The sequence below is a fragment of the Gracilinanus agilis genome, chromosome 1, assembly GCF_016433145.1.
Source record: "Gracilinanus agilis isolate LMUSP501 chromosome 1, AgileGrace, whole genome shotgun sequence".
Classification (NCBI taxonomy): domain Eukaryota; kingdom Metazoa; phylum Chordata; class Mammalia; order Didelphimorphia; family Didelphidae; genus Gracilinanus; species Gracilinanus agilis.
In genome coordinates this window covers 50,862,762-50,885,707 of record NC_058130.1, presented here as the reverse complement: position 1 = coordinate 50,885,707, position 22,946 = coordinate 50,862,762, and the positions used below count along the sequence as shown (strand labels likewise).

Sequence of the window (22,946 nt, the reverse complement as noted above, 5' to 3'; positions counted from 1 at the left end):
ATATGGCCCCAGGAAAACACTGAGTCTCATGGAGCTAATCACTCACTCCATTTGCAAGGTAACTTCAGTTTTGAGAAGGCCAGAAGAATCAAGATCACTAGTGTACTTACTGTCTGAATGATGTGTTTTTCTGAAATTCCTACTGAACTGTCAACACACATTAGAGAAGCTGAAGACACTGGTAAAGTTGGGGCAAGGGAGAATCTTAGAAAGTAGAAGAATCAAATCAAGGAAAACATATTCTAAATAGTCCCCCAATTTGACTTCTTGAGAAAAGTACTCTCTTTTGAAAACATATTATTCTCTCTTTTTTTTTAGTTAGTTCTTCATTACTTAACTATAACTACAAGCCACAGAGTCCATTGTAAATTATTAGTGTTCTTAGATTAAGACCTATTTTTATCATTCCAATTATGAAACATAATCAAGTGATTAGAAGTTGAATAGACAGCTTTGAGTAAGTATTAAGTCTGACAAATGTACCTTGATAAATCAAATGATCCTGGCAATTAACTCACTGTCTCATACGACTATTTAATGTAGATGAATTTAACGCAAGAAAAATTATTTTGAGAAATCTCTAGCACAACTGTTTTTTCTTGATATCACCAATAGATTCTGAATTTCAGCATTCCAATGCATGTATTTTAGTGAAATCTGAAACTGCACATTTGATAAGGAAAAAATGGCAACTGCTTTCCAAAAAGGGCATATTTTTTGATATGTTTAAAGACTGAGAAATTACATTTTTTAAAAGTTTTATCCAAATATTGTTAGTTTAGCTTTTACTCTCTGTCCCTAACGTGCCTCCCCAATCCTTCAATTAGGATTTTTTTAAAAAGAATGTCATGGCAACAAGATTATTTCCGTGTCATTGTTTGCATAATAGTTCACCTTAAGGGGCTATGAGTTCTAATGCAATCCCTGCTTGGAGGTATGAGTTAGGTCCTCAGAAATATCCTAATCATCTTTCTTCTCTTATTAGCTAAGTAATGATAGTAGAAAAATAAATATATTTACAAAGCTAATTTTTCTCAGTAAATAAATAAATATATAATATGAAGCAGATTCTTTTAATGAACTCTTCTTCTGAATGTTCTTCAGAATGTTCTGAATTTTTCCACTGAAAGTTTTTCCTCTTTTGGAGGGGATGTGGGGGAGGCCTATCCTTGAAGAGAATTATTGATATGGTAAGAAAATAGGTTTTTAGGGACACAAATGTAGACACAGTATTATTTTAGTAGAATATTGCATAATACATATATATGTATTCCTTATCTATTCCAAGATTGTAAGCTCCATGACACAGCTAAAATTTTTCTAAACTTTGAATCCAAACATTTTAGTATTCCATGATTCTCTAGTATCAAGCATAGTGTGCTACCTAGAAGAAGCACTTGATCAAATTCTGTGGAATAAGATTATACTGACATGTGCGAATAATTACAATAATTCATGTTAGTATGGTGCCTTTCTCACAGCAGCCCTATGGAAGGTTCTTCAAGCATCATTACCCCCATCTTATAGACAAAATATACTGAGGCTCCAAGAGAGTAACCAGGAAATTTACTGAATTTCCCCAAACTTCAGGTGTTTCTGAGGAGGATGGAATAAGGCTAGATGACCTCTCAGGTTCCTTCCAGGTCCAACATCTATCATCTAGTTACACATAAGTTATAAATATGAGGCTAGATTAAAAGGTAAGAACCTGAAATCCAAACCCAGAGTTCTATTATATTGCCATGTGAAGATAGATTGGAGTTCTTTCAAGGCTGGATTTTAATTCTAGGCTAAGACATTTGAATACCATATGGTAGCCTTGAATTTTTCAGCTTTGCCTTACATATAATTTGTGCAGCTAGCTATAGCCCTTTGGATAAAAAAAAATTCTGCAATTGCTAAAAACTTCTGTTTTTGATATTCATGCTGGTTTGGAATTTTTACTGCCTTGGTTCATACATGTGATTGTCCATATTTTAGTAACAATTCCTAAATATAAATGCATCTTGGAAAATGCCCACATGACTTTATTTTCAATGCCATATGTTTATACTTAATATAAATTTTATTTTGGACTTCTCCTTCCCCATACTTAGCCAGTTTTATGAGTATAAGGGTACTTTAATAAATGTTGGATTATTTTTAAGGCCAGTACTTATTTGTCTTGAGGATTATCATACAATTTTAGGATGCTTGAGACAGAAGGGCCTTGAAAACTATCTACTTACACGATCATAGATAATACATTTCAAGTAATCAAGTAAATAAGCAAGCAAGTACTATTTGTTAAATATTTATGTGCCAGTCACTGAGACTACGACAAAAGTGAAACAATTTCTCTCTGAAAAAACTTATGCTCTAATGAGGGTGATGACAATTACAGAAATAAGTGCATGTGGAATAACACAGAATAAATAAAAAATAAAATTAGTGTTTAAATGCAAGGTAATTTGGGAGGGAAGACATTAATCAGCAAATGGGGGTATCCAGATGGTCATAGAAAGAGGTGCTTCAATTATGTCATGAAGGAAGAGATGGATTGTAGGAGGCAAAAGTACAGGCCATTGCAAAGTTTTGGAGATGAAGGTTGTCATGTTTTGTATGAAGAACATAGAAAAGTTCAGGTTGGGTGGACCAGAGTATAGGAGGAATGTAATGTACAATGAGGCTGAAATTATAGGTTGGGATAAGGCCATAAAGGGCTTGAAAAGCTTAACCTAAGAGTTCAGATTTGATCAGAGAGGCTATAGGGAACCACTAGAGTTTACTGAGTAGAAGATGAAATGGAAAAAAAGCATACTTATGGGATATTGGTTTGGCAACATCATGGAGAAGGGACGAACATGAGGGCAGATGTGAGGCAGGGAGACCCATTAGGAGGCTATTGTAGGGACCGAGGTGATAAGGGACTCGACAAAAGTATTAGCTATGTTATGGAAGAAAAGGGTTTGAATTGGTGAAATCTTTCAGAGATAGAAATAGCAAGATTTGGTATCATGTATAATGAGGAATAAGGAATGCTGAGGTCACTAGCTTAGCAAATTGAAAAAAATATTTGGCATTTTTGTTGTTTTTCATGAACAGAAATAGAAATGTATGACTGAAGCTTATGTATGGAGGAAAAAAGATAATGACATGCTTTGAACATGTTAAATTTGAGATGCATCAGGAACATTTAGTTCTAAATATCTAAGAGGCATTTGGTGATGTAGGATTGATGTTCAGGGCAGAAACTGAAGCGAGGTAGATATCTGGGGGTCATCATCACGATAAAGATAATAATTAAACCCCTGGGAACCAAGTAGGTCATTAAGACAGAGCATCTAGAGAAGAGTAGGAAGCCTAGGACAGTACCAAAGGAAATATTAGGAGATTATGTCATGGATGATGTACCAGCAAAGAGGACTGAGGAGAGGCTAGACAAGAAAAGGGGGAACCAGGAGATAGTGACGTGAAAGTCTAACTGTCTAGGCTTTCATACTTGGATAGGTTTGGCTAGATTTGGATACTTCAAGTATCCAAATGGTGTAGGTGATAAACAGAGTTTTAAAAGAGCAGAGAATTTTGCAAGATTAGGGACTGATTAAAAAACAACAACTGCTCTGAGGGATTTATGGTAAAGATGCTACCCACATTCAGAGGAAGGACTGCAGGAGAGGAAACATAGAAGATAAACAATTGCTTGAATTCATGGGCTGAGGCAGACATGAATGGGAAATAGATCCTGAACAAGGACATATGTTACAACCAGTGGAAATGTGCGTTGGCCATGGGTGGGGGGAGAGCAGGGGGTGAAGGGGAAAGTAGGGGCATAAAGTATGTAAACAGGTTAAAAAGGAATATTAATAAATGTCTAATAAAAAAATAAAAAAAAAAACAACAACTGGCTTTGGAAATTAAGATACCAAACATCATTGGTAACTTGGGAGAGAAGAGTTTTAACCTAATTATAAGGATGAAAGTCAGTGAGTGAGTGAGAAGAGAGGAAGTAAAGCTAGAGAGTATAGAAAGTTTCTTCCCACTCCTCCATCCCACCTTTGACTGTGAGATATACAGAAAGATAGCCTAAAGGGAGAGTAGAGTTTACTGATTTTTTAATTATTGGGAAGATGAGCATTTTTAGAGGCAGTACTTCAGAAACCAAAAAAAAAAAAAAAACAGGAGACAGGGAAACAAAAATTATGAGGGGAAGAGAATTATTGAGGTTGCACTATGTTGAAGAAGATGGAAGAAGATAGGATCAAAGATATTTGTATACAAATTGGCCTTAGCAAGGGGAAAGACTATGTCACTGTCAGGGTCTGAAGGAAAGGAAGGGAGATTAGGAGAGGGGTTGTGAAATTTAAAAAATAGGAGAGAAAGGAGCTCACCACTGGGTTACATTTTCTCAGTAAAATAAGATACAGTCACAACCTGGATAGGGGTGGTTAGGCAGAAGGGAAGATTAAGAGAGAAGATGACTGAAAAAAAGCATTTTTAGAGAGTAAGATAAGGAATTAGTCAGGGTGGAATAAAAGAACTTCCTTGTGGCAGTAAGGGCTTAACAAAAGTTGACTAACATGAATTCATAATGTATCCAGTCAGAAGAGTTTTGACTTCCTTCAATTCTGGACAGTATCACTAATGGGAGGAGAGGAGGCAGATGATGGGAGCAATTCAGGGCTGAGGTTGGATCAGGGACAAGGGGCAATAGGAAAAATGGCCAAAGTGTTACTATTGAGTAGAGGGAGTGTAGAGTACATTGGCTAACAAGTGCCAAGATTAGAGAGAGGTAGACGTGTCCCCTCATGTCTAAAGGCAATACTCTTGGTCACTTTGATGCTGATGCTGCTTCTGGACTCCCCAAACCATCTAGTTGAACTCCCTCACTTTATAAATTAAGAAATTATCAGCATAGACAGAAAAATCCATTTAACAAAGATTACACAGTGAATAACAAAACCACGGACAGTAGTACCTAAGTCAGGGTTCTTTTTACTATATCAAATTATGATTTATCTTAGACTAAATTTGCCTCCTAGTTTGTCAAATAATACAAAGGAAATGGTTTTGAAACTTACATACCCAATAATAGCAAAAGAGTTTATGTTTCTAATTTTCCTGCCCTTGTCTAACATGTTTTTCATTCCTTCAATAAAGATATGTGTGTGTTTATACACACACCATCCTAAGTATGGTTTTGATAGGGTGAATGACCTTTATTCCTTTCCTTGACCCAATTCCAAACAAATGTCATGTTTGTCCACATATATATCTAATTAACTTTTAACACACATAATTTAATAATATGACATTAGCAAAATATTTTTAAAATAAATGCAGAATTTCATCATTAAACATATAATGAAACCAATATTAATGAAAGTGCATGAACTCACACAGAAAAGATTCCAAAAGTATTATACACAAACCAGGAGAGAACAAAAAACATCCAAGTAGAATTAAAATGAAAATATTTTAGCTAGGAAAAATATGCAACTATAATATAGAAATCATGTAAAATTATTTCACTGAGACTTAAGCAATTCAAAGAATATGAAGTTTTCAAAAGAAATAATCAACAGCCATATAAAATACTCTAAATCAATAATCAGAGAAATGAGGATTAAAGCAAGTTTGAGGTTCCATCTCATCAAATTGACAAATATAACAAAAGATGAAAATGACAAAGGATGGTAGGATTGTGGAAAAATAGACATACTAGCACAGTGCGGTTAAGAATTAGCCCAGGAGATTGCTGGGTGGCTCAGGGGATTGAGAGTCAGGTTCAAAATCTGGCCTCAGACACTTCCTAGTTGTGTGACCCTGGGCAAGTCACTTAATCCCCATTGTCTAGCCACTCTGATTCTTTAGTTCTTTAGAACTCTGATTATTACAATGATAAACCACAAATCCAAAAAGACTATTAAAAGAAAACAAGCCCACCACCGCCCTCCTGAGAAGAGATGATACTAAAATGGAGGAGAAAATCATTTTTAGACATGTAAGGATTTGTTTGATCAAATTATGCTTAATTGTTATGAGTTTTATTTTATTTTTTTTTAATTTTTCATTGTTGAAAGTGAGTAGTGTGGAGATATAATAAATGATCTTAACAAGTAAATTTTTTTTTAATAAAAAGAAGTTGCACTACTTTATTCACTCAGTTTTATGTCAGTTGTTATCTACTGCCTAGGACTATAAAGTCTTATCATTCCACTTAGAGGATTTCAAATCCCCAAGAGAACACACTAGCATGATTCCCAAGAACAAAAATAATGCCCTTTGATGATATTTTCAGAATTTTAACAGAATTCAAAGAACAGGTGAAATGAAAGAACTACAATCCAAATATAAAGATAGGACTATCTGGGTGCTATCATCTCTTGAGTAGAATTTAAGTTTTTTGAGGGTAATGATTAAAAATTTTAATCTTAATATTTCTAATGGCTGGTATAATGGCCTGCTTGTTGTATGTACTTAATAGATGTCTGTTGAATTTAATTGAATTATGGTCCTCAGAGATATTTGGCATAAAAAATGAAATTTGAATAATGTTAGAAAAATTTCAATACTTGCCATTCCATGGCAGAGGTGGTATTGAATGTAAGATCTTTTAATGTAATGATTCTCAGAGCAGAAAGGGATGTTGAAGGACAGCAACCCGTCACCAATACTTTTACAGATAAGGAAACCAATGAATAGAAAGGTTAATAGATTTGTTCAGGATCACATGTCAAGTAGCTAAGTCTTTCTCACTCTCAATAAAGCACTTTAAATATTTTAATAGACTGAGATTTGTTAATTATGTTTTATTTGTTTATTGTTGTTTCTCCAGTACTCGGACAAAATATCAGTAACCATCCTAGTGATATGGTGATGGTGATGGTGAAGTGACGATGATGGCATTAAGGAACATAAGGCCTTTATCGGTATTCTGAAATACCAGGTAAATAGATGAAATGATGCTGTCTTTAACATAGTCCCTGGGCCACAGAGGAAGAAGAGCTGGAATAAAGATAGAATCAGGATTATATAGAGGAGAAAGAAGAGGAAAAGAAGAGAAGGGGAAGAGAGAGAAACTGGATCACCCAGGATAGTCAAGCCCAGTCCAAACTCAAATGCCTAAGTTACAAAACAAATCAAAGAAAACATTTTAACAAAGTATAGTTGGATGCTCTTTGCAGTTGTTTGGAGGCTGATACCACTAGCAGGCAACTAATCAATAAAATTTGTATTTACATCACAGAGTACAAGCACACTAAAAAGAAAAGACAAAAACAATAACCTATGTCCAGGTATATGTATATTTGGACTTAGAAAACAAGAGAAAGTTATACATGCATTCACTTTTAAAGATCAATTACTTGATTGCATACTGATGCAAATGAAAAAATAAATTTAACTCACATTGAGCTGCAACTCATCAGTCCATTGGCCAATTAGGCGGTATCCTGGATTGGTGGTGTTCGTTATCTGGTACTGAAAGATATCATAACGTCCAGGAGCATCCCCATTTTTGTTAAAGGTCACTGGAGTGCCAGCACTGCCTAAAGGAGTTAAGAAAAAGAAAAGGCCAAGTCCCCATTAATCAAAATCTATTTGGTTACTTTTGTCTTCTTTGAAAGATATGAAAATAAAATTTCTGATACTGCAGAAGCCCTCCATCACCATGGATGGCTTATAGAATACTGGTTTAGTTGTTCTCTCTTGCCTGCTTACTTAAAAGCCTAGGAAAGAGAATGGAGAAGACAGGAGGGAAACCTCAAACCTTGCACTAGTCTTGCCTTGTACACACAGCATGAGATATTGTAAGCTTTTCCCACCCTACCCCCAGCTCCTGAGGGATTTCTTTAGTGGAAATCAGTCCTGTGAATGGAGCCTCTAAATGATTTTTTCCCAGAAAATGTTCCATCTGCTTCTGAAAGATACTGCCGTCAGAAGACGGCCCAGGTTTGTGAGTGTTGACTGGGATCCAGAAATAGCTTCCTCCTCCACAATACGTTTTTATTCCAGTAATCTGCATGCAATTGGGATGAAAAGAACAGAAAAAACAATAGGGAGATGGATAGATATTCCCTCCCATCCCCTTTTTTTTACACTCCTAATCTACAATAAAAATACTAATGATCATTTTAAGGCTACCTTTATAATAGGACCAATAATGATTGGATACACTCAGATATTTATAAGTCTTTTATATTTTTTACATATTTTTCATCCTTTCAATAGGTGATTGTAGTAGCTAATGACTACAGCAGGGGAGACTATGAAAAAATTTGTAAAATAACCTTCTGTTTACACTTCTGTTATCATAGGTGGCAATTTTGTTGGTTATAACTAACATGTTCTTGATGAAGCCATTAGTGGTCATGAATAAGTGATTACACATTTGGGTTTTTGCACATTTGATGTTTACATGCTATCTTCAATGACAAGAGTCTAGGTTTAGCCAATATTTTCTTGAGCTAATACCTGTAATCAAGGCAAAGAGTTTCTTAAATTAACTAATGATCATCCTTCTCAAAAAAAAAAACAACTTATAAACAGAAACCTTCATTAATTAATTTTCTGTTTTCCTGCTGCAGAAATTTCACTAATTGCTTATTGACAAATGTGTATACTATACCAAATGTACATATTCATGTAATATATATATACATATTTGTTACGCATGTACATATACTTGTATATAGATATGTGTCAAACATCACACTGTTTACAATTACACGTAATACAAGCTCTTTATATATAGATGTTGCTCTCTATCAAAGCAGACATGATCTGCTAGCATGAAAAGAAAATCTTACAAAAAGCTACCTGAAATACTTTCCTATGTGACTTAAATTCTTTAATACCTGTTTCAAGAAGCTTTTGAGTAAGTTCTGTATGACTCTCCCTGAAGTCCCCTTATTTAATAATGTATTTAAAGAATTTAAAATCAGAAAGAAAAGACCAAATCACAGCTAAGGATTAGAACAAAATCCTTGGTTAATCGTTACTCCATTTCTCTCTGTCTTTTATTATTTTCAACTTCCTTCTTCCTAAAGACTTTTTAAAGAAGTTCGTTTCCACATCAATGCTTAAGATTATTACTTCCTTTGGTATCCTCATCTCTTACTCAATGGAGGTAGTCAGAAAAAAAAAGTGTCACAAGAAAGACTTAAGCAAGGTTCTTAGGTTTAATGTAAATGGGAACCTGGATAGTGATTAAATTGCAAGGAAATATTTTTTTATTTTATTATTTAGAAAATTTTTCCCAAGGTTACATGATTCATGTTCTTGCTCTCTCTCCCCACTCCTCCCCCCCCCCCAGTAGCTGATGCACATTTCCACTGGTTTCTTCCTGTGTCATCGATCAAGACCTATTTCCATATTGTTGATAATTGCTCTAGGGTGGTCATTAAGAGTCTTAATCCAAATTGTGTCTGCATCAACCCATGTATTCAAGTGGTTGTTTTTCTTCTGTGTTTCCTCGCCTGTAGTTCTTCCTCTCAATGTGGGTAGTGTTCTTTTCCATAGACCCCTCAGAATTGTCCTGGGTCATTGCACTGCTGTTAGTACAGGACTCCATTACATTTGATTTTACCACAGTATATCAGTCTCTGTGTACAATGTTCTTCTGGCTCTGCTCCTTTCACTCTGCATCAACTCCTGGAGGTCTTTGCAGTTCACATGGAATTCCTCCAGTTTATTATTCCTTTGAGCACAATAGTATTCCATGACCAACATATACCACAATTTGTTCAGCCATTCCCCAATTGAAGGGTATGCCCCCGTTTTTCAGTTTTTTGCTACCACAAAAAGTGCAGCTATAAATATTTTTGTACAAGTCTGTTTATCTATGATCTCTTTGGGGGTACAAAACCAACAATGGTATGTCTGGATGAAAGAGCAGGAATTCTTTTATTGCTCTTTGGGCATAGTTCCAAATTGCCATCAAGAATGGTTGGATCAGTTCACAACTCCACCAGCAATGCCACATCCCCTCAACATTCATTACTCTCCCCTTCTATCATTTTAGCCAATCTGCTAGGTGTGTGGTGATACCTCAGAGTTATTTTGATTTGCATTTCTCTAATTATTAGAGATTTAGAACACTTTCTCATGTGCTTATTGATAGTTTTGATTTCTTTATCTGAAAATTGCCTATTCATGTCCCTTGCCCACTTATCGACTGGAGAATTGATTTTTTTGTACAGTTGATTTAGTTCCTTGTATATTTGAGTAATTAGACCTTTGTCTGAGTTTTTTGTTATAAAGATTTTTTTTCCCAGTTTGTTGTTTCCTTTCTGATTTTGTTTGCATTGTTTTTGTTTGTACAAAACCTTTTTAATTTAATGTAATATTTATTTTACATTTTGTAATTTGTTTAACTCTTGCTTGGTTTTTAAATCTTTCCTTTCCCAGAGATCTGAAAAGTATACTATTCTGTGTTCGCCTAATTTTCTTATAGTTTCCTTCTTTATATTCAAGTCATTCACCCATTCTGAATTTATCTTGGTGTAGGATGTGAGATGTTGATCTAAATCTAACCTTTCCCATATTGTTTTCCAACTTTCCAGCAGTTTTTGTCAAATAGTGGATTTTTGTCCCAAAAGTTGAGCTCTTTGGGTTTATCATAGACTGTCTTGCTGATGTCACTTACCCCGTCTATTCCACTGATCCTCCTTTCTGTCTCTTAGCCAGTACCATATTGTTTTGATGGCCACTGCTTTATAGTATAGTTTAATATCTGGTACTGCTAAGCCACCTTCCTTCATGTTTTTTTTTCATTATTTGCAAGAAAATGTTTTTGCATTGAAATATAGGGCTAGAATACAAGCCACTATTCATTTTGAAATTCCAAATCTTTGAGTCTGATAAGCCTGAATTTTTAAACTGTTATCACAGATGAATGAAACCAGAAAACACCCAGATATATATAATAGGTATGAACAGACATACAGATAGACAGACAGACAGACAGAGAGAGATAAACAGTCAGATAGATATATAGGTAGATGATAGACTGACAGATGGATAGAGATACACAGACAAATAGATATATTTCTATATACACGTGTGTTGTATACAAACATGTTCATACTTGTGCATATAATGTATATGTAATTGTGTGCACATATATGCATAAATACAAACGGTTGTACACAAATTCATATATTTAAATATGCACATGCACACAAAACATGCCTATACTTGTGCAGGCTTTAAAGAGGCTAGCAAATATTATGGTGAATGAAAAAGCTGACCTACTTATCCTGAAATCATATTTCTTTTTGCAAAGTTTTATATATGATTTTTAAAAATTACTTCACAAGTAAAAGATGGAGAAGATATGGCTAGAGGGTAGCTCAGTGGCTCAGTGGATTGAGAGCCAGGACTGGAGATGGGAATTCCTGGGTTTAAATCTGGCCTCAGACACTTCCTAATTGTGTGACTCTGAGCAAGTCACTGAACCTCTATTCCTAGTCTTTAGCACTCTTCTGCCTTGGATCCAATACACATTATTGATTCCAATTATGGAAGGTACAGGTTTAAAAAGAAAAGAAATGATATGGCTAAAAGGAGTTCTGAAAACAAAGCTCTAGAGGTTTCTATGAGCTGCAGGCTCTCTGTACATTGCCACTGCCATATGTCCTCCAGGCCTTCAGGAGGCCGTTGTAATTCTGGCCAACTTTCAGAAGCATGATATCCTTGCATAATAAAGTGATGATTGCTATATGCTCTCTTAAAGTCAGGTGATCTATGGATTTGAACCGGATTCACTTCTGGGAACTTCATCTTTTGAAAAGACATTGATCAGGGAGGAGCCAAGATGGCAGCTTAGTATCAGGAAAAACTTGGAGCCACTCAAAAATTTCTTCCAAACCAATCATTATGAAGTGTCTCAAAAGGACAGAGATCAAAACAGGATGAGTAAAAGGGCTCTTCCACTGGATACAGAGTGAAAGGTAGGCAGTGAGAGGAGATTCTCATGCTATAAGGGGGCAAAACTGCACAAGGGACTATTCTTCCCCCCAACTCATGGAGTCAGTAAGAACCAGGGTCAGAGAAGTCTCCATATTCTTGGAAGTAGCTGAATGCACCACAAACTCACCACTGAGGGCTGTGCCAGAATTGGGGAGTGAGATTCAGGGAATATCAGGGAGATTGCTCCCCACACAGCAGCAGCAGTGAAGGAAGATCACACAAAGAACAGCATATATTTACCTGCCCTCACTTGGGCTTGTGACAGGGAAGGGGAGAGAGTACCAAAACAAAAGTCCTGTGAGACATAAGCTAAGAAAGCAATGACCACCAACATGCAGGAATCTCAATAGTCTAGAAGCAAAAGGAATAAGCAACAGAAAAAAAAAAAACTCTTGACCCTGGAGAATTTCTATGAAGAAAAAGAGCAAAAGGCAGAAGCAATAGCAGAGAGTAAGAAATAAGCAAACACAACCAAACTTTCAAAAAAAAAAAAAAAGGAAATTGGTCATAAGTTCTGCAGGAATTCAAAAAGGATTTAAAGAACCAAGTAAGAAAGATAGAATAAAAAATGGAAGAAAAATGAGAAAAAGAAATGAAAATAACAGAAAAAGAAAATAACAACTTAAAAGACAAAATTGCCCATGTGAAAAAAGAGGCACAGAAATCAAATGAAATAATAAGCAAATTGGAGCCTATAATTGAACCGCTGGAAGCCAGGAAAAGCAAGATAGACCCAAAAGAAAAGGAAAACCAAATGATTATAGCTGGAAATCAGTCTTTAAAGACTAAAACTGGGCAAGTAGAAGCTATCGATCTCACAAGACAGCAAGAATTAATAAAGCAAAATCAAAAGAATGAAAAAAATAGAAGGAAACAAGAAATATTTCATTGCAACGATAACTTAACTGGAAAGCAAATCCAGGAGAAACAATTTGAGAATTATTGGACTACCTGAAAGCATAGAATAAAAAAAAAGGAAAAGAAAAGACACTGGTCATCTGGAGAGCATCCAGAAGAGGAAAGCAAGATGAGAGAAATACCAGGAGAATGCATCACATGAGAAACATTTGAAGGAATTGGAAATATTCAGCTGAAAAAAGGAATTGGGATTAGTGGGGAACTAAGGATCCTTCAAACACAAGCAAGTTTATTCTATTCATCCCATCTCTTCTACATAGTTTCAGAGGACAAAATTAAAATCAATGTGGACAAGTTTCGAAGAGGTAGATTTGGACTGAATATAAAGAAAATTTCCTAAAAATTAGAGCAATTCTGAAGTGGAATGGCTACCATTGGAGGGCATATGTTCTCTTTCTCTGGAGGTTTTCTTTCAAAAGTTGGATAAAAATATATCAGATATACTGGAGAAGGAGTTAACAGTACATGCTCGACTGGGATGGTTTTTGAGTTCTTGTCCAATCCTAATAGTTTGTGATCCTGAGATTCTGAGTCACAATTAATATAGTCTTAATGTATAGGCCACAAACATACAGTATTTTACATACATATGCACATATATGTATGTGTCTATATTAGTTATACCTATGTATATATATACATACATATATATGTATATATATGAGTTTTTATGTGTTCAAAAAGGATAAAGGAAGGGAAAAAAAAAACATGTGATTTGGAGAGTAAATGACCACAGAAAGAACAAGAAAATGATGACAGTAAGTTACAAGTAAAGTTAAGCATCTATAGAATGAGGGGAAAACCACTAATTAATAATGCAACCATTCCTTTTCTAGAGAGCTCTAATTATTGAGAAGTTTTCCCTTGCATTAAGTAAAAATTTGCATCTTTTTTATTTCTAATCACTCTCCCTAGTTCTATTATCTGGGACCAAACTGAAGAAGCCTAATGCTTTCCCTTAACGGCCCCATTAGTATCATAGACTCAAAGTTAGAAGGAGACTTGGACTTTTTATGATAAATTTCACTTCCCCCTCTGAATCCTCCCCAACACACACACACACACACACACACACACACACACACACACACACACACACACACACACACACACAGGCATGGACGTCCAGAGGTAAAGTAACTTTCACAAGGTCATAAAATCACAGAAACTCAGATTTGGAAGAGAACTCAGGTGTGATGAGGACCAACTTATTTTTTAAAAAAAGGGAACAATATACCTATAAGTGGTCATCTAGCCTCTGGCAGAAGTCCATCAGTGAGAGAGTTATGGAAGGGGGAGAATTATCTCCCAAAATAGCACATTGCTCTTTTTGGAAATCCTTGTTAAAAAAAAAAAACACCTTATATTAAGTCTAATTTCGTCTCTTTGTTAACTTCTGCATAGAGTTCCTAGTTGTATCCTCCAGAGCAGGGGTTGGCAACTTGAGCCATATCTGGCTCTTTTGAGGGCCAGATATGGCTCTGCAGGAGCCATAAAGTCCATTTTTTTTCAGGCGCTGTTACATGAGCCGCACTGTGAGCACTGTACGGCTCTCACAAAATTAAATTTTAAAAAATGTGGCATTTATGGTTCTCATTGCCAAAAAGGTAACTGACCCCTGCTCCAGGATAAATGAGATCAAGTCCAATCCCTCTTCCACACAAATATCTTTCAAAATCTTTGAAGATCATTATTATATTCTCCTTTTAGTCTTCTTTTCTTCAGACAAAATATCACTGCTTCCTCTAATCAATACTCACTCCTCCTGGATATTTTTACAATTCATCAATGTTTTGGCCAAAATATGGCACCTAGAGCTCAACACAATATTCCAAAAATTGTCTAATCAACAGAGAATAGGAAAAGACCATAACTTCTTGCAGCCCAAGTTCTTGTTACCCTCTCCAGGCTTTCCTATCATACTTAATGATTCAGTGATCTTACAATCTTATGAGATTGAAAAATGAGAAATGAGAAACAGCTATATCTATACATTAACATATACATAAACATACAGATATACATATATGTGTGCATATATATGTACACATATATACATATATATATATATACACAGAGAGATATAGGCATTCCTTATGTGTATTTTACTACAACTTGGAATAAACAATAAAATATAAAATAGATGTAAAGCAAACCAAACAAATAGAGGATAGTTACATTTTCCTTTTAAGGAAAGTAGGAAAGAGTTTGCATAATTTAATTTGGAAGAGGGGAAAAGGCAATTAAGAGATTAGATCAATGTCTTTCAGTTCGTACTTTTGAAAGATTTGTCAGTGATAAGAGATACAAATTTGATTTAAATAGGCTCTTCTAGAGTTCTTTAAGGTCACTTTCTCTCTTCTGTCATTGAGGTTTCTCCCACAGAAGAGAATGGAGTCAAAAGACGAAATAAATGGAACATAAACACCACACCTTCTCCTATAAGAACCATATATGAGGCAAAAATGGAAGTAAATATTATTAAGCTTTCTTTAGCTTTCTTCTTGCTATAGTTTCACAGCCTGATATCAAAGAACCTTGCCTTGATTTCTTTGAAAACACAAATATAAACCTGAGTTGGTTTATGGGTCTTAAAAAAAGGTTTATTTTAATAAAAGATTCTCTTCATCTTTAGGGAGGATTTATAAGAAAGATACCATTATATACTTCAGACAGGAGATGATTTAACAGCCAAACAAGGTAGTTATAAGGCAATATCACATAATGGTAACCACATTGGGCATGCAATTTGCAGAAATCACTGATATTGGCCATGGTAAAATCATATAACCCCTCAATTTCCCTATCCTTAAAGTGGAGATAAGAAGACATATAGAACTTATCCTGTTAAATTATAGCAAGAATTGAGATAATGTAATTAAAGTACTTTGTAAACCTTAAGGTATTACATGAATATCAACTAGAATTAAAATTTCATTTAATTCAGAGATTGTATATAGTCTCTCTGCATTTATTTATCCAAATAATCCAATAATTATATACTTTCATTACCTGTGTGAACTTGGAAAATTCAGTTAATATCATGGGGCTCTGTTACTTCTCTATAATGTAGATGATCTCTAATGATCCTTTTAAAGTTTAAGTCTCACCATTATCTTTTTCTTTATGTATCTCCATACCTTTTTGGACATGACCAACACAGGCCAATACTTTACTATCTGATTTCCATTTTTATTATTTTCTAATGGTTGGAATGGAAAAGTTTGTCAATATAAAAAATTATTAAATCCTCTCAATAAAATAGTAGGAACTGGATGAACAACAATTCGCATCCACTATTAGGAAAAGTGACTTGAAGACTTTTAAAAGAACAACTAGTTAAGGTTAGATTTCTGTTCTCTGTGATCCTGACAAGAACCTGCCAAGTTTGTAGCCTGGAAAGATAAATCTTGGATTCTCCAGGTCATTAGCAAGAATTTTTTTTTCTTAAAAAAAATGTAAGGCTGTCACTTTGAATTGACACATTAATATTCAGACTCTTGTCTTCCTTTTGCTCTAGCTGGATACTGAAATGCATACTATGTCTTGCTAAACATCTATAACCTCTATTCATTAAGTAATAGGACTTGAGCTTTTCACAGACTTTGAAGAAAAGAGGATGTCAGAAGCATGTGCAGACAGGATGATTTCATCTGAGCAGTTACAAGGAGGCCTGTTAGAGCCATTTGCAGAGAGCATCATCAGCTCACAGGACTACTCGTCCATCAAGAGGCAACACAGGGCATTGTGTCTCTCTCTTCACACACTCTTTGTTAGAGGAAATTATTCTTGTCCTGCCCTTTTCCATTCTCATTAAAGGTCTTGTTAAAAAAAATTAAGGTAGAATAGCTGAATACTTTATCTAAATGATGACTGCTAACCATGCATTGTACAGGCTCTGACCTTTTTGATGGATTCCATAATATGGTTCTCCTGTCATTTTGGCTCTTCCATTTTTCTCTCTCTTTTTTTCACAACTCACTGAATTTCTCAAAATTGAAAAAAGGAATTGTACTTTTAAAAAATGTGCTTCTCATTAGGGGGAAAATGGGACAAGAAAACTTTCAGGGCAAAGAAACTAGAACAAAAAAAAAAAGATACTAAGGAGGAAGAAATGACATATTGAGAATAAAGGAGGTGTTTATGAATATGAGTGTGTACTTATGGAAGTAAAGCTAACCAGATCCAGGGTAGAGGTAGGGACTCAGTTATGGGTGGAAGGGGGAAATATTGTTGAAGTAAAGGGACATGGGGAGACAGGGGACAGTGTGAAATAGCATGAGGAAAATTCAAATGAGACTCTTCCTCACAGATAAAATTTGGCAATCCAAACTGCTTTAAGTCTAGATACTTTGCCTGTACCTTCTCCCCAACTCTCTATCTGCCAGAATTAGCAGAGCTATTTAAAATATCTGTATGTTTTTTTTGAAGGGAATCTCTAATTTCTTTGGCATAATCAATTTCAACCAAGGAAATTTCCTTAAATAATGCATATCAGCATGTCCTTTATACTTCCATGTTTGAAAGAGTTATATGGGGCTCTATGAAGTTGGGTATCTTATGTAGGTTCACAAAGCAAGTATGTGTCAAAAATAGAATTTGAATTTGGGACTTTTCGATGCACAATGCAACACTACACTTCTAAAGTCAACTTGAACCCTATACTACATTGCCTTTCGTACCATTTCCAAATATCTGTTAAATCGCTTAACCCTGTTTGCCTCAGTTTCCTACTCTGTAAAATGATCTGAAGAAGGAAATGGCAAAATACTCCAGTATCTTTTCCTGAAATTGCTGAACTTAAAGGAAAAAAACCTAGCAAAGCTGAGTTTAATTATACAGCTGAAATTGTTTACTATTTAGAAACTGTCAACATTACTCTAACCTTGCTGTTGTATAAGATAAATAATAGTAACAGTTATAACAACTAACATTTATATAACTTCTAGTTTTCAAAACCCTTTCATATATCATCTTGTTTTATTCTCCCAATAACCATGTGAGATAGGTACAGTGAATACCTTTATTTTACAGAGAAACAGAGTCTCGATGGTTAAGAGGCTTGCCCAGGGTCACATAAGTAGTCCTGAGGCAAGCTTAGAACTGAAGTCTTCCTAATTCTAAACCAGGCACTCTTTCTCCTTTACCACCCAGATTCTTAACCAGAGGAAACCCATCACAAGCTCCTGTGATTCTGAGCATCTATAATGGTGAAACAAGGAAGAATGGTTGCATATTATGGAATGCAAAAGAAATACACCAATGGCATAGAAAGGGTTGTTGATGACTAAAACAAAGATAAAGATACTAGCTAATCAGACAACAAAATCTGGGGCAACAAAGAATGAAGGGCTATCATCATGACTTTTCAAGACAAATTCTACCTAGGAGAGCAGGAAAGCTCTACCTTGGACCACTAGACTCAAGACTCCATGCCAGAAAAGAGTGCAGACCACCCACCACTCCTTGGCTATTGAACAGAAATGGAGAACACAAAGAATTCACTCTTGGGGAGTCCACCATTAGGGACAGTCCAAAATGTATTTTACATGGGATAATCTGGCTAAAAAGGTGCAAAGCCCAGTTGGTTATAAGTACAAAAAGAGTATAAATGTGGTCAGTGCCCTCTAAATTGTGTTATGTTGGGGCAAAGACATGGTCACCGCACCCCATTTGATTTTGCCTTAAAACATAACAATCAGATTCTGGAGTCAGGACGACCTAAGTTCAGATCTCACCTCAGATGCTTCCTAGCTGTGGTTCTGGACAGTCACTTACAAACAGTCACCTGTTTGCCTCAGTTTCCTAATCTGTAAAATTGATTGTGAGAAGGAAATGGCAAAGCACTCCAGTATCTTTGAGAAGAAAATCCCCAATGGGGTCACAAAGAGTGGGACACAACTGAAATGAATGAACAACAAATATCTGTGCTGCACAAATTCTTTAAGGTCACTAGATAATCATTCAGCAACTCATTGACTTAATTCATTGGAAGATGAAGATGATTCTAATGTTTTTTAACAGAGCTCCTGGGAGGTAATAAATATACTCAATATAGATTATTGACCCAAAGGTCTATCAATTCTTAAAGTGCCCTCAGAGGGTAAAGGTTCTACTGACCACTGACTTGGATCCTAGATCTAGATTTGGAAGTGACTTCAGAGGTCAGCTAATCAGACCTCATTTTACAGAGGCAGAAATTCAGAGCAAAGGCAGCTAAGTGACTTGTCCAAGCATGAAGTGGAAGAAGCAGGCTTGAACACAGGTCTGCTGATAGTGCAGTCAATACTTTTCCCATCGTTTCTCACTGTCTCTTCTAACCCCTTCACGTAACAGATAAGGAAACTAAGGCCCTTGGAAGAGAAATGACTTGCATAAAATCACAAAACCAGTAACTGGCAGAGCTGGATTTGAACTCACATTTCATGACTCCAAATTCAGTTTATTCCTATTAGACCAGGCTAAGGGTAACCCATCAACCCCCTTTATGCCTCAAAGCTTGGCACAACATCTGGCATGAGATAAATGCTTAATAAATAAATAAATATATATATATATGTGTATATATATATATATATACATATATATATTGATTGATTGATTGGTGAATAGATACTGGTTAATCAGATAGATTGCCAGAATAGAACTGGAAATCATTTAGAAGTTGTTTAAATTTTCATTGTATAAATAAGGGAACTAAGCAAAAACAGATGCAAGTACTAATGCAACTTCAGAGGTAGTGAGTAGAATAATGATGGCGAACATTATAAAGCACGGCAAGATCTACAAAGTACTTTGTATAATATTTATTATTTGGTCTGAAAAAGCAGAGACCTGAATCCTTAGCCCTATCCTCGATGGTCTCTGCAGTGCTTGGGAGAATGTGTTATATCTTCCCCCTTTAACTGTCTACAAAAAACTGAATTCGAGTCCCCTATTCACATAGAGGAAAAGTAAGCTACATTCTTGTATTTAGGGGAAAGGGGAGGAAATAAGAATTTATATGGACCCTACCTTTTGTCACTTCTAAGCACTTTATAAAGATTATCTCATTTGACCCTCACTATAAACCTTTGACTTAGGGGCTATCATTAATCATATTTTTATAATTGGAGAAATTAAGGCAAAAGGAAGTTAAAAGATTTGCCTAGGGTCACACAGCTGGTAAGTCTGAGGCCAGACATGAACTCAGAGCTTCCTGATTCCAAGCCCAGTGTTCTCTCTATTGAGCCTCATCTGTCCCCATCATCAATAAACAGAACTGAACATGATGAGGGCAAGAAGTCTTTACTCAAAAGGAGTTCCACAGGAATTGGCTTTTTCTTCTGCAAATAGCCTCGTACCTTTTTACAATATTAAAGAACTAGAACCCAAGTGCACATCCACTGAGTGTGTGTGCAAGCCAAAAGCTGTATATAAATTCAATGGAACATTATTGATTATTCTGTAAGAAATGAGGACTTAATCCATTAATCAATATTTGTTAAAGACGTGATATATGCCAAGAAGTATGCTAAGTGCTGGGGATGCAAAAATAAATAAATTAATTAATTAAAAGCCAAAAGAAAGTCTCTGCCTTCAAGAAGCTTAGAATCTAATTGGGGGAGACAACATGTAAACAGATATATACACACGTGCATATATTCATATACATGTATACAGTTATATATTCTCACAGACATATTCTACACACATATACACACAAGCTACATACAGCCTTAATAGGAAATTATTAAAAGAGAGAGAGAAGGCAGTAGAATTAACAAAGGTTAGGGCAAACTTCCCGTAAGAGATGGGATTTTAGTTAGGACTTCAAGGAAACTAGGGAGGACAGTCATCGATTAAGAGGAGGATATCAAAGAACATGAGAAAATTTGCATGAATAATTTCAAAGAGAAATCAGAATTAGAAGACTTCCCAAAGATGACATCAAAGGCAGCTGGGTAGCTCAGTGGATTGAGAGTCAGGCCTAGAGACAGCAGGTCTTAGGTTCAGATCTGGCCTCAAACACTTCCCAGCTGTGTGACCCTGGCCAAGTCACTTGACCCCCATTGCCCACAACTCTTCCACCAAGGAGCCAATACATAGAAGTTAAGGATTTAAAAAAAAAGAAAACAAAACCAAAGATGACATCTATGTCAATGGAAAAATGATGAATCTGTCCTGAGCTACTGAAAACAAAACAGACAAACAAACAAGCGAGCAAAAAGCAAATGAGCACTGACTGCCCAGGAGAAGAAATCATGAAACATCTCTCTCACCTTTTGGCAGGAAGGGAGAGAACAAATAGAACAGAATGCAGTGCCCATTCTCAGATTTTGTCCTATCATTCATTCAATGTGCTTAACTGTGATTTCCTTATTATAAAGCAGTGGTTACCAAACTATTTTGGCGTACCGCCCCCTTTCCAAAAAAATATTACTTAGCTCCCTGGAAATTAATTTTTAAAAATTTTAATAGCAATTAATAGGAAAGATAAATGCACCTGTGGCCATCACTGCCCTCCTGGATCACTGCAGCACCCACCAGGGGGCAGTGGTGCCCACTTTGGGAATCACTGTTATAAAGGTAGTTTCACCTCCAGGGGATGGGGAGCAGGTTTTCTAGAAATCCTCATGATGTAAAATTAAAGATATCACAACTTTATTTTTAATAGCTATGCATCTATAAGTGAGAGAGAACTTATTTTGGTAGATCAATTATATATAGGTGCAATACTGTTTCTATATTCTTATTTTTATATAATGTCCAAAATACACATATTACATAGGTGATTATATACACATATAGATCATGCATGTAAATTTATATAAATATGAAATTGTGACATATACTAGTAAATGATGCTTATTCGCACATAGTACAATAACTCTACTTCCACTGATAATCTTAAGAGTTTTGTGGAGGGGGCACTAAGTACTGAACTGACTTGCTTATGGTCATATAGGGAATAGGAGTCAGAAGTGGAACTTGACCCTGCAGCACCGTAGCAGAGATCTCTCTCCATCATCTCCTACTGTCATTCAATGCCTATACTTTAGGCATATACTTAGCTCGCTATTTGTGCACATGCATCTTTACCCATAGGTATTCCTTCCAATCCTACTTAGCTAATTCACCTAGGTATTGCAATGACTGGGGAATTCTGGAAAGAAAATTCCAGATTTTTCTCTGGAAAAGTATTACGTATGGAAATGGTGAAGGCTTCCATTGCTATTTGACAAACAGCCTCAAAATCTTCATCAGGAGACTGATTCATTAATTCTAGAAACCATGTGTTAAAGTAGACAGTGACCTGAAGCCAACTCTGATGATTTAAATTATAAAAATACACAGTTTCATTTATCTGTTTGGTCTGGACCTGTGATTTCACTGGTACAAGGATCTCTTTATCCTGACATGAGTTTGTAACTGTTCAGAAATGTATAGTTTGAGAGAGTCCCTTGAGGTTATAAGTGACTTGTCCAGGGTCACAGACCTAAAGTATGTGAGTGGATTTAGTTAAACACAAGTTTTCCTGAAATAGAGGCCAATGTTCCATCCACTATGGTGCACTATCTCTCAACATGAAGACACACATAATTTCTAAAAGATTTAAATGTGTATATATATATATGCATATATATACATACATATATGTGAATTCATGTAAGCATGATTGCATGTAGGTATAGAAAGAATAAATGCACATATATGATGGTATATATTTGAAATAAATGATATATATATACACCTATGTATATACATATCTTCCCAAAGATCTATAATTTTATCATTGTATTGAAATATAAAGATCCTTCATATAATTTGGTATATGGTTTCATAAATTGATTTCATGTGGTCAGTGAAATTTATTACCTTGTCTCCAACTTCCTAATGAACTTATATAAACTATTCCTCAAAAGACAGACCTTTACCAGTTTATATATAAACTTACTTATCGTTATGTTATGTTATGTTATATTATATACCAACTTATATATAAACTATTCCTCAAAAGACAGACCTTTACCAGCTTATATATATAAACTTGTTTATTATTATGTTATATTATGTTATGTTATGTTATATTATAT

General features: G+C 35.4%; 1 protein-coding gene across 2 annotated transcripts in view; it reads right to left on the bottom strand.

Annotated features, from left to right (window-relative positions):
- Window positions 1-22,946, bottom strand: part of GRM7 (glutamate metabotropic receptor 7) — a 903,481-nt gene that overhangs the window by 253,047 nt on the left and 627,488 nt on the right. For both annotated transcript variants that reach the window (XM_044656830.1, XM_044656831.1), the window contains exon 7: window positions 7,390-7,529. In XM_044656830.1, the coding sequence (XP_044512765.1) occupies window positions 7,390-7,529 (140 nt within the window). The remainder of the gene's footprint in view (window positions 1-7,389; window positions 7,530-22,946) is intronic.